The 15075-nt window shown below is 43.3% G+C and overlaps 2 protein-coding genes across 2 annotated transcripts in view; one reads left to right on the top strand and one right to left on the bottom strand.

Moving 5' to 3' along the window:
- The window catches only part of ten1 (TEN1 subunit of CST complex), a 233303-nt gene that overhangs the window by 195314 nt on the left and 22914 nt on the right, over positions 1-15075 (bottom strand). The window lies entirely within an intron of this gene.
- Positions 53-14689, top strand: srp68 (signal recognition particle 68). Its single transcript, XM_084006389.1, has 16 exons — positions 53-190; positions 664-730; positions 1156-1269; positions 1912-2107; positions 2385-2467; positions 2584-2693; positions 2917-2996; positions 3226-3366; positions 9808-9906; positions 10086-10150; positions 10879-11032; positions 11378-11472; positions 11697-11826; positions 12017-12092; positions 12212-12264; positions 12894-14689. The coding sequence occupies exons 1-16, from the start codon at positions 103-105 to the stop codon at positions 13119-13121; spliced, it is 1779 nt and encodes a 592-aa protein (XP_083862515.1). The 5' UTR covers positions 53-102; the 3' UTR covers positions 13122-14689.

Genomic DNA, 15075 nt, shown 5'->3' with positions numbered 1-15075 from the left:
GAGATTTGGATGTCTCTTCGTCCCTGTGGCGTCATTGCTCTCAGTTCTTCCACTTCACACTGGGCATGTGTGTATGTGCCGCTTAGCAGTTAGCATCTAGAGATGGCCGCAGACAAGCAAAACGAAGTTAAATTGTCCTCCATTAATGAAAACAAAGGAAAATCACCGGATGGAGGACTCGGACTGGAAAGTATCCTTCCCAGCACCAGACGTGTAGCGGCGGTTTTGTCTTCGCTCCGGCGAATCTGTCAGAATCAGAAGCTAACGTTAGCTTGCTAGCTAGCTCGCTTAGAGGATAACGTTAGCTAGCGTTATTAGGCTACGTGTCATACTGAAGCAGGCTGTCACTGGCAGACGTGAAAACCGAACTTATTTGACCTGTCACATTTCCTTTGTCATGTCTTACGGGCTGTTAACCAGCTAATGATGTTAGTTAATGTGTGCTGCTATAGACGTGTTCAATTGTCACTGTTTTAACCGCTATGTTGCCGTTTCTGCAACATCTTCCAGCCCCGCTGCCAGTCAGTCAGTCATTCAGACTGTCTGTACGTCGAGTGGTAACATGACTAATACACCATTGAAAGTTAATGACAAATGTTGCCCTGGATTAGCGTGTGTGTGTGTGTTGATGTAGATAAGGTGGCCCTTAACATTGTTTCGCAGTTTTGCAAATAATCAAGGAGTCCCAGCAGCAGCATGGCCTCAGGCACGGAGACTACCAGAGATACAGGTGAGCTGTGACCAGTCAGACTGCACATGAGCCCCCATATACTGCTTTAACTGGACCATAGCTGTTAAGATGTCTGTGCTGAACTCTAGTGTTGTATGGCTGTTCTCATAGGGGTGCACAGATTTGTTCCCCAGTTCCTGTCTATACAATATGTATTTTGGAGACCTAATTCTCATTTTATACATTGAGAAGAATTTTGAATGGAAATCTCCACTACCATATGGCTGCCATGAAACTGGTGTACACATGGCTCTTAACACTTATCAGTACCACAATCTACAGTCTAATTCAGTCAAATACACACAGAAAACCCAGGATTTATATTTGTGAAAGTTGACTGCGTGGTTGTGAGAAACCACAATGGAAATGCATGAGTAAGTGTTGGTAATTTACTATAATGTAATCATCTGTGTCACTGTGTGCAGGGGTTACTGCTCCCGTAGACTGCGTCGTCTGCGCAAGACTCTCGGCTTCAGGATGGGCAACCGACACAAGTTCATAGGGAAGAAAATAACTGTTGAAATGCTTTCTGACAGCAGGTGAGGAATGAGAAGTCAGAGTTGGAGATTCATGTCCCTTAAGTGATGTTATGGAAGAGCGTCATATACAGTATATAATCTTTTGACATACAAATGCTGTTATTAATGCAGGATATTAATGCACATCATAGAGGAATTTGTTCCATTCCAACCAAAAGGCAGTGCAGTGTTGTTATCTGCCTCAGAGGTTCTCAACGTTATGTGACTTGCAGCCCATTTCCTTAATTCAATTCCAGAGGATTACCTTCCCAAATAAATAAGAAAAAAAAACATGACAAAAATAAACTGGGCTGTAAATATTATGCTTATTTCAGCTTTAATGACCAAAATAAATATTGTGCTTAACCTCACCCATCAATGCCAGCCATATTTAATATATACGGGTCATATTTCCTCACCAGAATATAACAGTTTGGTGGTATATCTGTCGGCCACTAGATGGCACTCTGTGCTGATGTGCATAAGACATTAATCTGCAACTGGTTTGGTCCACATCACTTTTTTTAAAAGCACAGAATAAAACCAGACTTTGTAATGAATATATTTGATCGAGATAAATTGATAACTGCTGACTTTCGATAGGAATTTAGTTATTGAAAATATGCTATCAAGCAACTGATGCAATTCCTTCCCCCTACTTAGGTATCTCTTGCTGGTTTTGATGGAGGCAGAGCGTGCATGGAGTTATGCCATGCAGCTGAAGCAGGAGGCCAACACAGAGCCACGTAAGCGGTTTCACCTGCTGGCACGACTGCGCAAGGCTGCCAAGCACAGCGAGAAGCTGGAGAAGCTCTGTGAGAGCCCCCGTGTTGATGCCAAGACTAAACTTGAGGCGCAGGTACAGTCTCCTTCAACCTGCTTTTAGGGCGCAGAGCAGAGGTATAGAATAAGGGCTATACGTGAGAATGCAGCCGCCGCGATCCAAAAGTGCTCTCAACCTTTGTCACATTGTACATTTTTTGATGGTTGTTTGTTAGTATGTAAGCAACAAAATAAGTATTATTATTATTAACATTGCTGATACATAGAATCATTATTTGAAATTGTGTACGGGGAGCATCAATGCACTTATTTGTTCAACAGCCACTAACAATGGCTCATGTGTTTAATTTCAGGCCTATACTGCATACCTGACTGGTATGGTGGAGTTTGAACTGCAGGAGTGGAAGCTCGCCATGGAGGCCTTCAACAAGTGCAAGTGAGTTTTAACATCACTCCAGTATCTTAATACATTGACAGTTTAAGTAGCCGTTTGTCATGTATTTAGTTTTTATGATGTTTGGAAAACTCACAACACAATTTTTGTCTTGTCAGGACCATCTATGAGAAACTGGCCAGTGCTTTCACTGAGGAGCTGGCAATTCTGTATCGCCAGCGTGTGGATGAGATATCACCCAACATCCGCTACTGTGCTTACAACATTGGTGAGTGACCCACGTGGAGAAAACTGGTCCCTCTTAACATAATTGATGGCCATCTTAGACTCATTTAGGCATCCGGACATAGACATTGTTCGGCATCTTGACACGTCCCAATGCTCATGTCTCACACACACACACACACACACACACACACACACACACACACACACACACACACACACACACACACACACACCCCTTGTAACTGGATTTGGTCGGATTGCAGGTGACCAGAACGCCATCAATGACTTGATGCAGATGAGACTGACTGGTGCAGGAGGAGGCATGATGGCTGAGAAACTGGAGGTGAAAATACAAGAGTTGAACATTAGTTATATTCTTGTAACATAAACTTTCAATATCATGCCGGGGTTGGCAATAAACACACAAATAAGCTCAGCTAATTTGTGTGCATATATTATAATTTCAAACAAGATTATATATTAATTAATGAAATCCACAGAAGATCGTTGTTTTTTTTATTTTTTTGTTTTTTTTATAAACAACATTTTGCATGTTTTTTATTGCTCCTCAGGCTCTGATCACTCAGGCAAGAACCAAGCAAGCAGCCACCATGAGTGAGGTGGAGTGGCGAGGGCGAACGGTGCCTGTCAAGATCGACAAGGCCCGTATCTTCCTGTTGGGTCTGGCAGACAATGAGGCCGCCATTGCTCAGGTCAGTATATTGTAGGGCATAAAAACAATCAATCCACCGCACTCGATGCAAAGCTATTGTTGTTGGCAGTTCTTCTTAATATAATTTCATGCCAGCACTCTCAAATACATCCTGAGGTGTCCTTGTGGTCTAAAGGCCCCCACACACCGCCCAGACGTCCAACTGCCTTATCCGACCACTCTCCGCCCACTCTGTTGCCTCTCGTCTGACCCGTTCGGCAGAAAAGTTGCGTTGTACACACCGCTTCGACATGCTTCCGACAGCACAGCAGCGTGTACGTTCTGCGCTTGCGCGAGATGCAATAAGCCTCCTTAACAGCGGGTGGCGCTAGTCTCGTGCCAGTACTCCAAAACAGGAAAACAGGAAATGACGGAACGGAGTGCAGATAAAAACAATGCACACACAGGCTGTGTCCGAAATCACTCCCTACTTTTGTAGGGGTGTCCGAATGTGTAGTGAGCATTACTATTCCCTATATAGTGCACTCAAAGTTTCCCACAATGCATCGTGAAAAGTAGTGTACAGCCGATGGTCACTAGCCGAGCAAATTTTACCATCATGCATTGCGCTGAAAGACAAATCGCGAAGGGACGAGAGGAGAGAGAGCAGGAAAAAGCGGAGGAAATATCAATAATCGTACAATAATAAATGTTAATATTTAATATATGTATTGCAGAGCAGAACAAGACGACACAAACGGCCAAAGTGTGATGTTTTCCTTTATTTACTTAAAAAAAACGCGATATATATTAATTATTTATATGAGACTTTGGGCGAGCGGCGGCCGGCCGGCGAGCGGCGGCCGAGCGGCGGCCGGCCGGCGACAGGCGGCAGGGGCCGGCGACAGTTGGCGCTGGCCGGCGGCGGTCGTGGCCGCGGCGGCCGGTGATAAGCGGCGGTTGGCGGCGACAGTTGGCGGTGGCTGTGGCGGCCGGCCGGCCGGCGATAAGCTGCAGTGGCCGGCGGCCGTGGCCGACGAGAGGCGGCGGCGGGGTCTTCGTCCGTCAAAAACCGTCATTCAAACCAAAGCGCCGTATGACAGTCTGCAAACTATAAAGATGCGGCGATGAGGGACAGATTGTGGCGAGCGATCGCCGAGGAGTTTGGGATCGGGGACGGACTGCAACCTGTTCAGGTCTGGTGGATCGCGGAGATGTGGGGTGCCGGTAGTGCTGCAACCTGGTCCTGAAGTCCACCTGGACCCGATCGGGATCGTTGAAAATAAAAATAGCAGTGAGGACGATGTAGTGATCGTCTCATTATTGAAAATTATTTTTTTCTCAAGAAATGAGACGGAATCCCCTTATTGCTGGAGGACTCGTTCTTTTGGTTTTGTAAATTTTCGCAACGAATATGTATTAAAAAATAATTATCCTGGTAATTTCTCTGCTTGAGACTTAAGAGCCGTTGGCGGAATCTGACACATATTAATTATGGTCAGGACAACGTCATCAACGGCGCCGAAAGAAATCCCCCGAGTAGTGTCCGAAAGTGTTTTTTCATTTTGCCTTTGAGTCCACTATATAGTGCCCTCCATAGAACTACCCTATATAGGGAGTAGGGAGTAGGGAATGATTTCGGACACAGCCACAGTCTTGGTTCAGTATTCGTTCGACTCGAGAAGACCTTTGTGGACTAAATACTTGGCATTTCTGGAAAGATGACTCTGGCTAGGGTGACACTCGCGTTGTGTGCTCTCGGGCTCATTATTTTACGAAGACGTCGTCTCAGTAGGGAACGAGTAATACGGAGTTTAACCATCGTCACTTCCGCCCCGCCCACACACCGCCATTGGATACTCTGATTCGCTAGCACACCGCCAATCAGAGTATCCAATGGCTCAGACGTCCAACAGCCCACCTCCTCAGACTTCGCATGCTCAGTCTGATCAGACAACGTCCGCGCGGCTCCGAAAGCTTCCGACGCAGCTGTACACACCAAACATATGTGTTCCCGACCTCGTCCGAGCCTCTCCAAACGCTTCAGACGTCCAACGGTTGGGCCGGTGTGTTCCTGCCTTAAAGCCCAAATGTACGAGGGTCTGCGTGATGTAAATTTGTGCCCTTGTCCACATGCTCCCCAAAATATATGACTGTGTGTTCCATACACACCGGAAAACATTTGTGATCATGTCTGCTTATACAGACATCCAGTTAAAAATAAACAGTACTCGGTTGCTTGCACACTCGGGGCGCACCCATGCTACACCAACCGTACCGCGCCCAGGCACGATTGAGCCTCAAGTCTGGATTGTTTGTCCAGTGTGAGAGCTCCGTTCCGTACTTTTGAACGGTACGCTTCCTTTGCCCTGGCACGCTTGGAAGAGGTGGATTTGAGTACCGTACGTTTCATGCATGCGCATATACACTGGTACGCAATGTGGACATGACGTAGGCTTTAAACAATAGGTCGTCCCACTCATCATCGCTCAGTGTTCAACCCGGATCTTCCCTGCTATCAACCGATTTATGACTGAAAATACTGTTGATGACTGTGACACAGCGGGATTCTGGGTCGGGTTTGGGCTTCAGACTCGTGGTGTAAGCGGAAACGGACCGGTACTTTTATAATTAAAATGCCGCTGTGTGTCTCCATCAAAAATTCACCGCTTGCTCGCGCTCACATGCGCTGATGCAGGCAGTGTTCACTAGAAATAATATACGGACTTCTCAGTAAAGTTTCAGTCGGGGGGGGGGGGGGGGGCAATCGTGCCGAGGCACGGTACGGATCGACTGGCCCTGGTGTCAGTGCGCCCTCGGTGCCTGAATATCCATGCTCAGATAATGAAAAAATATCCCATTTGATCTCACTGTTCTGGATGACGCTTGTTTACTGTAAGTTGGGAACTTGATTGAGGCTCTGTGGCCTTACCAGGGGGATTTTTTTTAGTTTAGTTTTGTATTAGTTTGGGCAAGAGGGCCTTTTTCCCTGTTAGCCTTGGCAGCAGGTTCCCCTATATGACTTGTGGCGTCTCATTTGGTATTTTGTATTATTGAATAACTGCTACCAAATTAACCTGGATGAAAATGTATTTACACGTTCCATAAACTGTAGAAAGTGAATTGTGAATATGAAAAGTTTTTATTTTCTGTGAAATAAGCGCACACTTATTTTGACCTCCTCAAAAAATCAGAATTGTCCAAACGATAACCAAACCCTGCTTCTGCTATACCATATCCATTACTATTCCAGACCAAAGACTCTTGAGGTGTTAAAGTTTAAATTATACATGGCATTCCTACACACACACACACACGCACACGCACACACACACACACACAGTCAATGTCAATGCAGTTCTTTAAACTTTCAGTAGGTGGAACTCTCCTCTTTTGGAGTCTCATGTACCCTCACTACCACCACAGCTCATTACTCCGGCACTCTTTGGCCAGAAGGCTCAGAACACCCTGTGGACATACCTGTCACACCCACATCCACTCAGGTCTCTGGTATGCACCCTCTCTCATTGCATGACTGCATTCTGTGCATTTCAGCCCACACATGAATACAGGGCTACGCCCAGCATTTCTCTGTGGACAGATTAGTATTACCTCCAAACAAATAGGCTCTTTTGGGGCTTACCTGTATCGGTACAGTCCATTCTTAAGCTAATAGTGGTTCTAACAGAATGTGTGGGAAGCCACTTTGAGGTTGAATCACCACAGTTTTTCTTGATATTGTACATGTACTCAATTAACTAAAATTATCATCAACTATCTTTCTGAGTGGCAGTGAATGATTGTTGTAAAATTAGCAAGTTTAGGTGCCTCATATTGAGACCACACCTTACGTTTCCCTTCTGTAACCCCTGATTCCCAGCACTTGGTCTCTAGGGACACAAAAATCCATATTGGGCCTTCCTTCAGTAGTAAAAGAGATCCATCCACTCCTCCCCAATCAGTTAATCCGTCCAGCCCTCCCGCTGAACAAGGGAGGATGTTTGACGGGTTGAGCCGGTAATGCTAGGCGTTGCCAGGGTGTTGGCACGAGTGTGTGGCACTAAATAACATCAGCATTTTGGGTGGATGACAGCAGCAGTGTGATCTGTCTAGTATCACTATGAGGAATTTTCTCGTAACATTCTTCCAATGTGTCTCTTCCTTCCAGTCCCCCCCCCCCCTTTTTTTTTAGAGGTTAGAAATGTGACAGTCATCCATAAAGGTGTTATAACAACCTTTACCTGATTTTAAAATAAAAGATACTGCATCAGCGTTGTCATAGTCACGTAGATTTTCCCAATTAATTATCTGACATGGCCTAGCTTTAAATGTGAGCATGTCCTGTAGACGCGGCATACTATCGTACAGTAACACGGGCCTATTGTTTGAGTGTTTCGATGAAAGAAAGCTGAGGTGAAGAACAATCCTGTCATCCACAAAAATGTGAACCTTGATACTCCAGAGTGTGAATGCTGATGAGTTGTGTGCAGGAATGTTTTGGCAGCCTGCCGGGCCACATACCTGTGCCTCTCCCTCAGCTTGTCATCATGCTGAAACTGTTGCTCTTTGTATCAAACCACTAGGACTCCTAAATGGATGAAATAGTCGTTTGCATGATTGATATTTATCCATGCGTGTAGCTTTATTCAAGTGCTTTAATCGGGTGGAAAATGGTTATAAGTGTGTGTCTGAGTTACAATATTGAGGCCAAATTGTCTGCATATTTCTTTCCCTGAGATATATAACTTGTTAGTGCACACGAGGGATGGAGTACATGGAGCCGGTTCACACAACTAAAGGGTACTATGGCAAACTACGACTGTCATGACATTCAAAATTCCTTGAAATGGACAAACATGTAGTTCAAACAGGATAAAAATGTATTTGTCCATATTCTTTGGAAACTTTGGTCCGCTGAGATTCTGGAAGAGGAGAGACTTCTTCTTTCTATGGGGGATAACTTGTTGATCCTCTACATTTCTACAGGCTGGACTTCCGTTTTGCTGTCTAGAAAATGTTTCCTCCTCAAGTTTACAAAGAGAGTAACTCTTCCTGTATACCTGTTGACATAGTTACATGATTAGTTTTTTCTTCCTTAATTCTTTCTGCACCTTTGTCATTTCATAACTGTAACCAAATTGTACCTTGGCCACAACCAAGACACTGATTATTAGACCGCATTATTATGAAAGATTAACTAATCTGTATATAATGTGGATCGGTCACATCAGCATCGATGGTGATCCACCACGTCAGTTTTGCTGATATGAGCTAATGTTAATGCAAAAACCTACAAGTACTATTGATAGTACACACTAGGGATGCAACGATACAGTTAGCCCCCGGTTCAATACATACCTTGGTTCTTGGGTTACGGTTTCAGTTCTGTTTGAGTACCCATTTTGTGCGCAAGGAGAAAAACAATTATTTATATATTCCAAAATTATTTCTTTGTTTTGCTTTTAAGTTCATTTTTTTTTTTTTACATTCAGACACATTCAAGTGTATTGTATGATAAAATAAATATGTAAAAAAAAAAGGTATAACTTTAAAATTCAAAAGTGCTTCTTATCCTTGACGACTGGTATAGGATAAAAGGGGGTAATATTTGAAATATGTACATTTAAAACATAAAGCCACCGTTTTAAATAAATAAACCTGTAAACATAAAGTCACCAATTTAAATAAAAAGATCTATACTTAAGTAGTCTATATATGGCTTTCATACAGGGGGACGGGTTTGAAGTATGCGCTCTTCATCTCCACTCCGACATATAGTGGACCGTCACAGTGAGATAACTCTGTTGCCCGACAGGTCCAACTATCCGTGGTCAGTGCTCGGCTCTGTGCTTTAGCCAGTTCCACGTCAATGCCTTTCTGTTGTCTTATAGAAGTCGGGAATTACGTTAGTGTTTAAAAGTGTAGCGCGGATCGAGGGTTTTGATTAGGTGACGGAAAAGGGCTACAAATCTTTAGCAATAATCATCCGCACTGCACTTGTTCTGTTCTTGTGTTTTCTGCACCGGTAGAATCGGCTTGTTGGAAGGTGTCAGAAAGAGACCATTGTTTTGAACTGACGGTGTTACCTCCTCAGCCGTCCTGCTTCCCGGATGTTGGATATTTACTTGGCAGGGTGGCATTTCCCCATCGCATCACATGAACACATGCTGCGTTCAAGTGCTCCTCTAAAGCTCCGACATTGCCAATTCAGAGAGAAATACAGGATGGAAACGTGAAATTACACAAAATTTTATTGCAAAACCGAAAATATACCTCGATTCACAAGTGCGTATTGAACCATGCATGGCGTACCGTACGGGTCAATATTATATTGAGAACCGTTGCCTCCCTAATACACACCCATTTCATGCACATGCTCCATAATAAATGCATTTTAATGTGAAGGCAATGTTACTATTCTACTATGCAATAGGAAGTGTTGGAAGTGATAAGTAGCAGCTATGTTGCACTACAGGTCTTAATTATTGCTTCTGTTGTGCAGACGGCTAACGAGGAGACCAAAGAACATCTGTATGAAACCCTGCTGGCCGAGTGCAGAGACACTATCCAGGCTGTGAGGGAGGAACTCAAGAGCGAGACGGTAAGATACAACAGGCTGAAAAGTTGACGTGTTTTGGTGAAGAAGAGGGATGAGAGTTTTTATTTTAAGTAACTGGTCATCAGTTTGATTTACAGCTTACCAACTAAGTTTAGACTTTCTAGGAATATTAAAACAAGAATGTGGATATTTTTTCTGTTAATTATTGCTTTTCTTTGTAGAAGCAGCGGGAGAGGAGCTCTGATGCTGACAGTGGCAAGGTGTCCAACCTGCAGTTCCTGCACAGGTAAAAGATTCACGCATTCTTGAAACGGACACTACATTTGTGCTGAACTGACACGACCTGGTGCACACAAAATACAGTTTGTAGATTGATTCATGTAATGGGTACCCAGAGCTGGCAAACGCAAGCTCGTCCTGGAAACGATTAACTGTACACTCTTAGCTCAAGCTTGCGAAGGTTAGCGCAACAAGCTGATCACCGTGTGAGTAAGTTGCGTTATGGTGAGGGCAAATAAAACGCTGGTTCTGGAAGAACCTCTTTGCAGGAATCTGGTCAAATACAACAGCAAATAAGTAAATGCATTTGGGCTTTTTCCCCCACTGCACTAAACTCGAACCAAACTGTGACTTCTGTGTATCATTACACCCAAATATAGACTCACACAACCACCAACATCACACATTCTTGTCCTGTGTTGGACTATGCAATCATATTCTCTGTCTGTAACTAACTATTATTGTCATTATTAATTTAACTGAATAATAATAAAATAAAATAATTAATTTAATTAATTTAAAATATAAGAAAATATGAAAGATGGCCTCTTCAGATTGTTTGTGTTGTTTGATCAACAGTCAAAAATCCAAAGATATTCATTTTACTATCATATAATGCAAAGGAAAGCACAGTAAGCCCCACCAAAGCATAAAGATGTCTAACCACCTTCTGATTTTTCTCATGTATCTCCTTTATAAGTGAATAATAAATGTGCTGTTGGTCTCCTCTCCCAGTTACCTGACCTACATCAAGCTGTGTACGTTGGTGAAGAGGAATGAGAGCATGGCCCACACTCTGCAGGCTAAACTGAAGGAACCCGAAGTGGACGAGAAGCAGAGAGGGCCCCGTCCACAGGATCTCATCCGCCTCTACGACATCATCCTGCAGGTAAATGTCTGGACGTTAATATTATGTGAGGTGAGGTTTTTCATGTCATCAAGGACAACATGTAAATGTTTCTAAGCTCCAAACATGTCAAAACAAAGGTCACTGCCCTGTTAACGTTAATTGTCCAACAATGGCAGCATATATTTAAAAGTAGTTTAAGTAGTACTTTATAAGTATAAGGAGTTAGAAATTGGTTGTTTGTTGCCAGTTCCTCAAAGTATCAGTGTGAGTGCGATGACTTGTGTGATCACTGTTTGTTTGACAGTCTCACCTCCTCCTCACAGTGTAACTGGCCTTCTGTTTCCTCCATCATGTCCCTAACCTTCTGTACGACCGTCTCTGCAGGGTCTGGCTGAGCTCTCCACCCTGCAGGGCCTGGAGGACGACCACGCCTTCCAGAAGGAGGTGTCCCTCAAGACGCTGGTCTACAAGGCCTACAGGTCAGACCTAATCAAAGAATACAACTAAGATTCAAATAGTTAAGGGTCTTCTGGATAGATTTCTGAGGATTTCCAGCCTCAACAACAGCCTCAAGGTTGCCCATATAATAGCATGTGTTACTCTTGCCGTTGCTGTCCTCTTGTAGTCATGTCTTGTTTTCTTTTTTCATACATGAATACCAACTGTGTTGTTAATGGTGTCCTTGCCTCTGAACCCCTGACAGGTGTTTCTTCATAGCCCAGTCTTATGTGCTGGTGAAGAAATGGAGTGAGGCGCTGGTGCTGTATGAGAGGGTGCTGAAATATGCCAAGGAGGTCCAGTCTAAGGCCAAGAGCCTCAACAACAGCCTCGAGGTTGGTCAAATAAAAACAAAACCAGCAATCTACCAGTGCACGGTTTAATTTACAATCCATCATGTTGACATAAGCATAGCAAAATAAACAGGAAGCATACCCATCAGAGATTTCTCAGGTTTTGAAACGGAGCCTCAAAGACCTTGCAGTCAAATACCAACATCTGTACATGTTTCTGTGGTTTCTGCAGGATCTCCCTGACGTTCAGGATCTCATTGCCGAAGTCAATGCTGAAAAATACTCCCTTCAAGCTGCTGCTATTTTAGGTCAGAGCCCTTTTTGAACTGTCAAACTACATTTTTACCATATGAGAATCCATTTAATCCTGTTCTTCTCTTGTTTGCATCGCTCTATGTAAAAGCTTTCTGAAATGTTTGTGTTTCAGACACCGATGAGACTGCTGAAGTTCCCTTGCAGCAGCAGGTGAAGGACAACACGGTAAGAGAACAAAATATAGGGATCTGCCACAGAGCAGCTTCTTTTTTGTATGTAATTTTTTTTTTAAGATGATTCGAGACCAGATTTAGCCTAGTTCACACTACATGAAAATGACCCTTTCCTATTTATGCTTGTTTCCTTTGGGTTCACAAACTGTGGCCCGTCTTGCTAATGCAACATACATATAAAGTTCCTTGTTACAGGCCACCTCCTCCCCCCAGGGCTCTCCATGATCTCTGTCTCGGGCTCTTATTGGTGTAGCTCCTCGAGACACTCCTAACACTTGAACAGTTCACATGCAGGTTTGCATGCTGCTAGCAAACGCCAATTTGCCTCTGATCTGAGGATTTTGTCAGGGAGCTCCAAAAAATGTCAGCAATAGAAAAATCAGGGCAACGGTAAGGTAGTGTGAATTTGGCATTAGTTCTAGGTCAGAGATTTATACATAAATAAATAATACAGTTTAAACCATTCAGCTTCCATTAATGTTAGCAGAGTTGGGGTTTCTGGTTCACCCTTGAAGGCCATAAGTCAAAACATGGTGATGCTGGCTGGCTGAGTTATTGATGTAAACTTGCAGTTATCAGTGATTTATAAAATGCTCACTTTATTCCTTCTCCTTCCTGCAGCCCCTCTGCAACCGCCTGGAGACTTTCCGCCTCGACTCCACCCTTGTAGGAAAACGCCCAAATTTGGTCCAGTTCCCTCCAGACTTCCAGCCAATCCCTTGCAAGCCGCTGTTCTTTGACCTTGCTCTCAACCATGTGGCCTTCCCACCCCTGGATGACAAGGTGGAGCAGAAGGGCAAGGGCGGTCTTACCGGCTACATCAAGGGCATCTTTGGCTTTGGCAGCTAAGTCGAGCCTCCAGGCTTAGGTTTCCACCGGAGAGCCACAAGGTCCCTAGTTCACCACAAGCAACCACACTTGAGTCGGTTATTATTCAGAATAATTTACTTTATTTAATTACTTTTATGATTGATTTTTAGTGCCTAAGTGCAAGGTGGGTGGTGTTTGCATCTCTGAGGAAGGCAGCGAGTCTCATCTTCCAAGACAGATTATAGAAAAGTTATCAATTAAATTTCAAGTAGCAATATGACCCAAGTTCACCTGCCACCTTTAATAATAACATCTGGCTGCATGGTTTCCTAGAATATGCCCTCCCTCCTTAATTTGAGCAATGGAGATGTCTGACGTTCAGGTTTTACAGGTTTAACATGGCATCGTCTGCAAGTACAGCCACGTTTTACAATCTTGTTTCTGTCAGAGTAAACCCACCTAGCAATTATTAGTAGTTAATCTTTTTTTTTTTCTTCTTTTTTTTTTCAGTGTCATGTAAGCGCCTTTGTGTAATTAAGTCAGTTCTTTTCATTATCTTCATTTCTCAATTTTCAAAGTGCAGTTTTGTTATGGCAGCTACTTCGACTTAAAAGAACAAAGTAGTACTCGTCAAATAATGTACATTGTCTGTGACATGTAGTTCAGCAAGCTGAAGCCGTCTTGGTTCATAGTTCACGGTTTCCAGAGGACTTCAGCTGCAGCCCTTTGCTCTGGTCTCTCCTGGTTTTGACGCAAGTTTGTTGTCCAAAGCTTCACCATATTCAGACAATTCTATTAGCAAGAATTTGGATAAAGTTTATTTTAGTTTTGGTGCATTAGCAGTATGATGAAAGATAAAGCCATGAATCAAAGTGTGAAAGGCTGGATAGCTAAGTGTTTTATTTTTATTTTTCAGCTAGAACCTGGAAGGGTGGTACTGTATATGTTGTCCTGTATGACATTTGGTAGAAACGGCCATTGTGTTGGACAGAAGGGTTCCACTGCTTCAGCCCATCTAGATAGATGCAAGCAGCAATTGTTAACACCCCTCAGTGCGTGCGTTAGCACCGCTGTACGTCATACTGTGATATTTTGGTATTTTCAGCTACTGATGCCTGTATGGACAGACTGTAATTAATTCATGAGGGGTGTTTTTATCAGCCTTTTATTTCTCACACCACCACGCCTGTTTGTCCATCATAAGTAGGACTAAAATTTTTCATTCGCCAATGACAAAAAAAAAAAAAACTTTTGTTATATGTCTACATCAAAGCCATTCATTTCTGCTGATCCTTTACGGACCTGGTTTGCCTGGCAGGTTTAAACTAGCTAGAGGATTGTTTCAATGTCCAACACTTGACTGTTTAGCTTACTAAATTTTATCAAGATCTTTTGTTCAAATTTCAGACACACACCCCCCCTTCTTTTTTTTTTGTCTTTTATTTTAAATAATTAAAGTGGTCTTGCTGGAGTCGTTCCAGCACTTAACCTCGATTGGCCTGAAAAAACTGTAACGGTCAATGATTGTTGGAAAGAGAAATGAACTCGGGAGAATGTATGACTTTATTCAATTTCTAGGCCTGTGATTAAAATATATTTGCACCAAACACTGAATTCTTGACTTTATTGTTTTCAGCATGAATCCTTGTGATTCAGAGCGAAACCATGTTGGAGGAGAAAAGGGGGCTTTTATTGTTTCATCATGTGCAGGAGGACCCGTATCTGGAGTAAATGGTCCTCATTTTTTGGAGTAGCACTGTAGCCAATGGTACCCTGACTGCTGTTAGGTACCAGGATGAAATCCTCAGAGCGGTTGTTAGACCGTACCCTGGTGCAGTGGGTCCAGGTTCCTCATGGTGCAGTGGGCCCTGGTGCAGTTTATTCAGGCATGTGGGGGCCAAACACACTGCCAAGTCATGAGTTGCCGTGACAATATAAAATTATAAAATGTTTAGAATTAAAATTTGTTTTTTTAAAGGATTTTTATTGCAGC

This window comes from Eutrigla gurnardus, assembly GCF_963514095.1.
Source record: "Eutrigla gurnardus genome assembly, chromosome: 3".
NCBI lineage: Eukaryota > Metazoa > Chordata > Actinopteri > Perciformes > Triglidae > Eutrigla > Eutrigla gurnardus.
Note: the sequence above shows the minus strand (reverse complement) of the source record. Positions and strands in the feature narration are given on the sequence as shown.

What these genes read in the sequence shown, in the direction of transcription:
- srp68 (XM_084006389.1), top strand. Translation starts at nt 103, where the DNA reads ATGGCCGCAGACAAGCAAAACGAAGTTAAATTGTCCTCCATTAATGAA. An exon ending in TGGAGGACTCGGACTGGAAA is followed by an intron (nt 191 to 663) that starts GTATCCTTCCCA and finishes ATTGTTTCGCAG; the next exon opens with TTTTGCAAATAATCAAGGAG. An exon ending in CTACTGTGCTTACAACATTG is followed by an intron (nt 2,694 to 2,916) that starts GTGAGTGACCCA and finishes GTCGGATTGCAG; the next exon opens with GTGACCAGAACGCCATCAAT.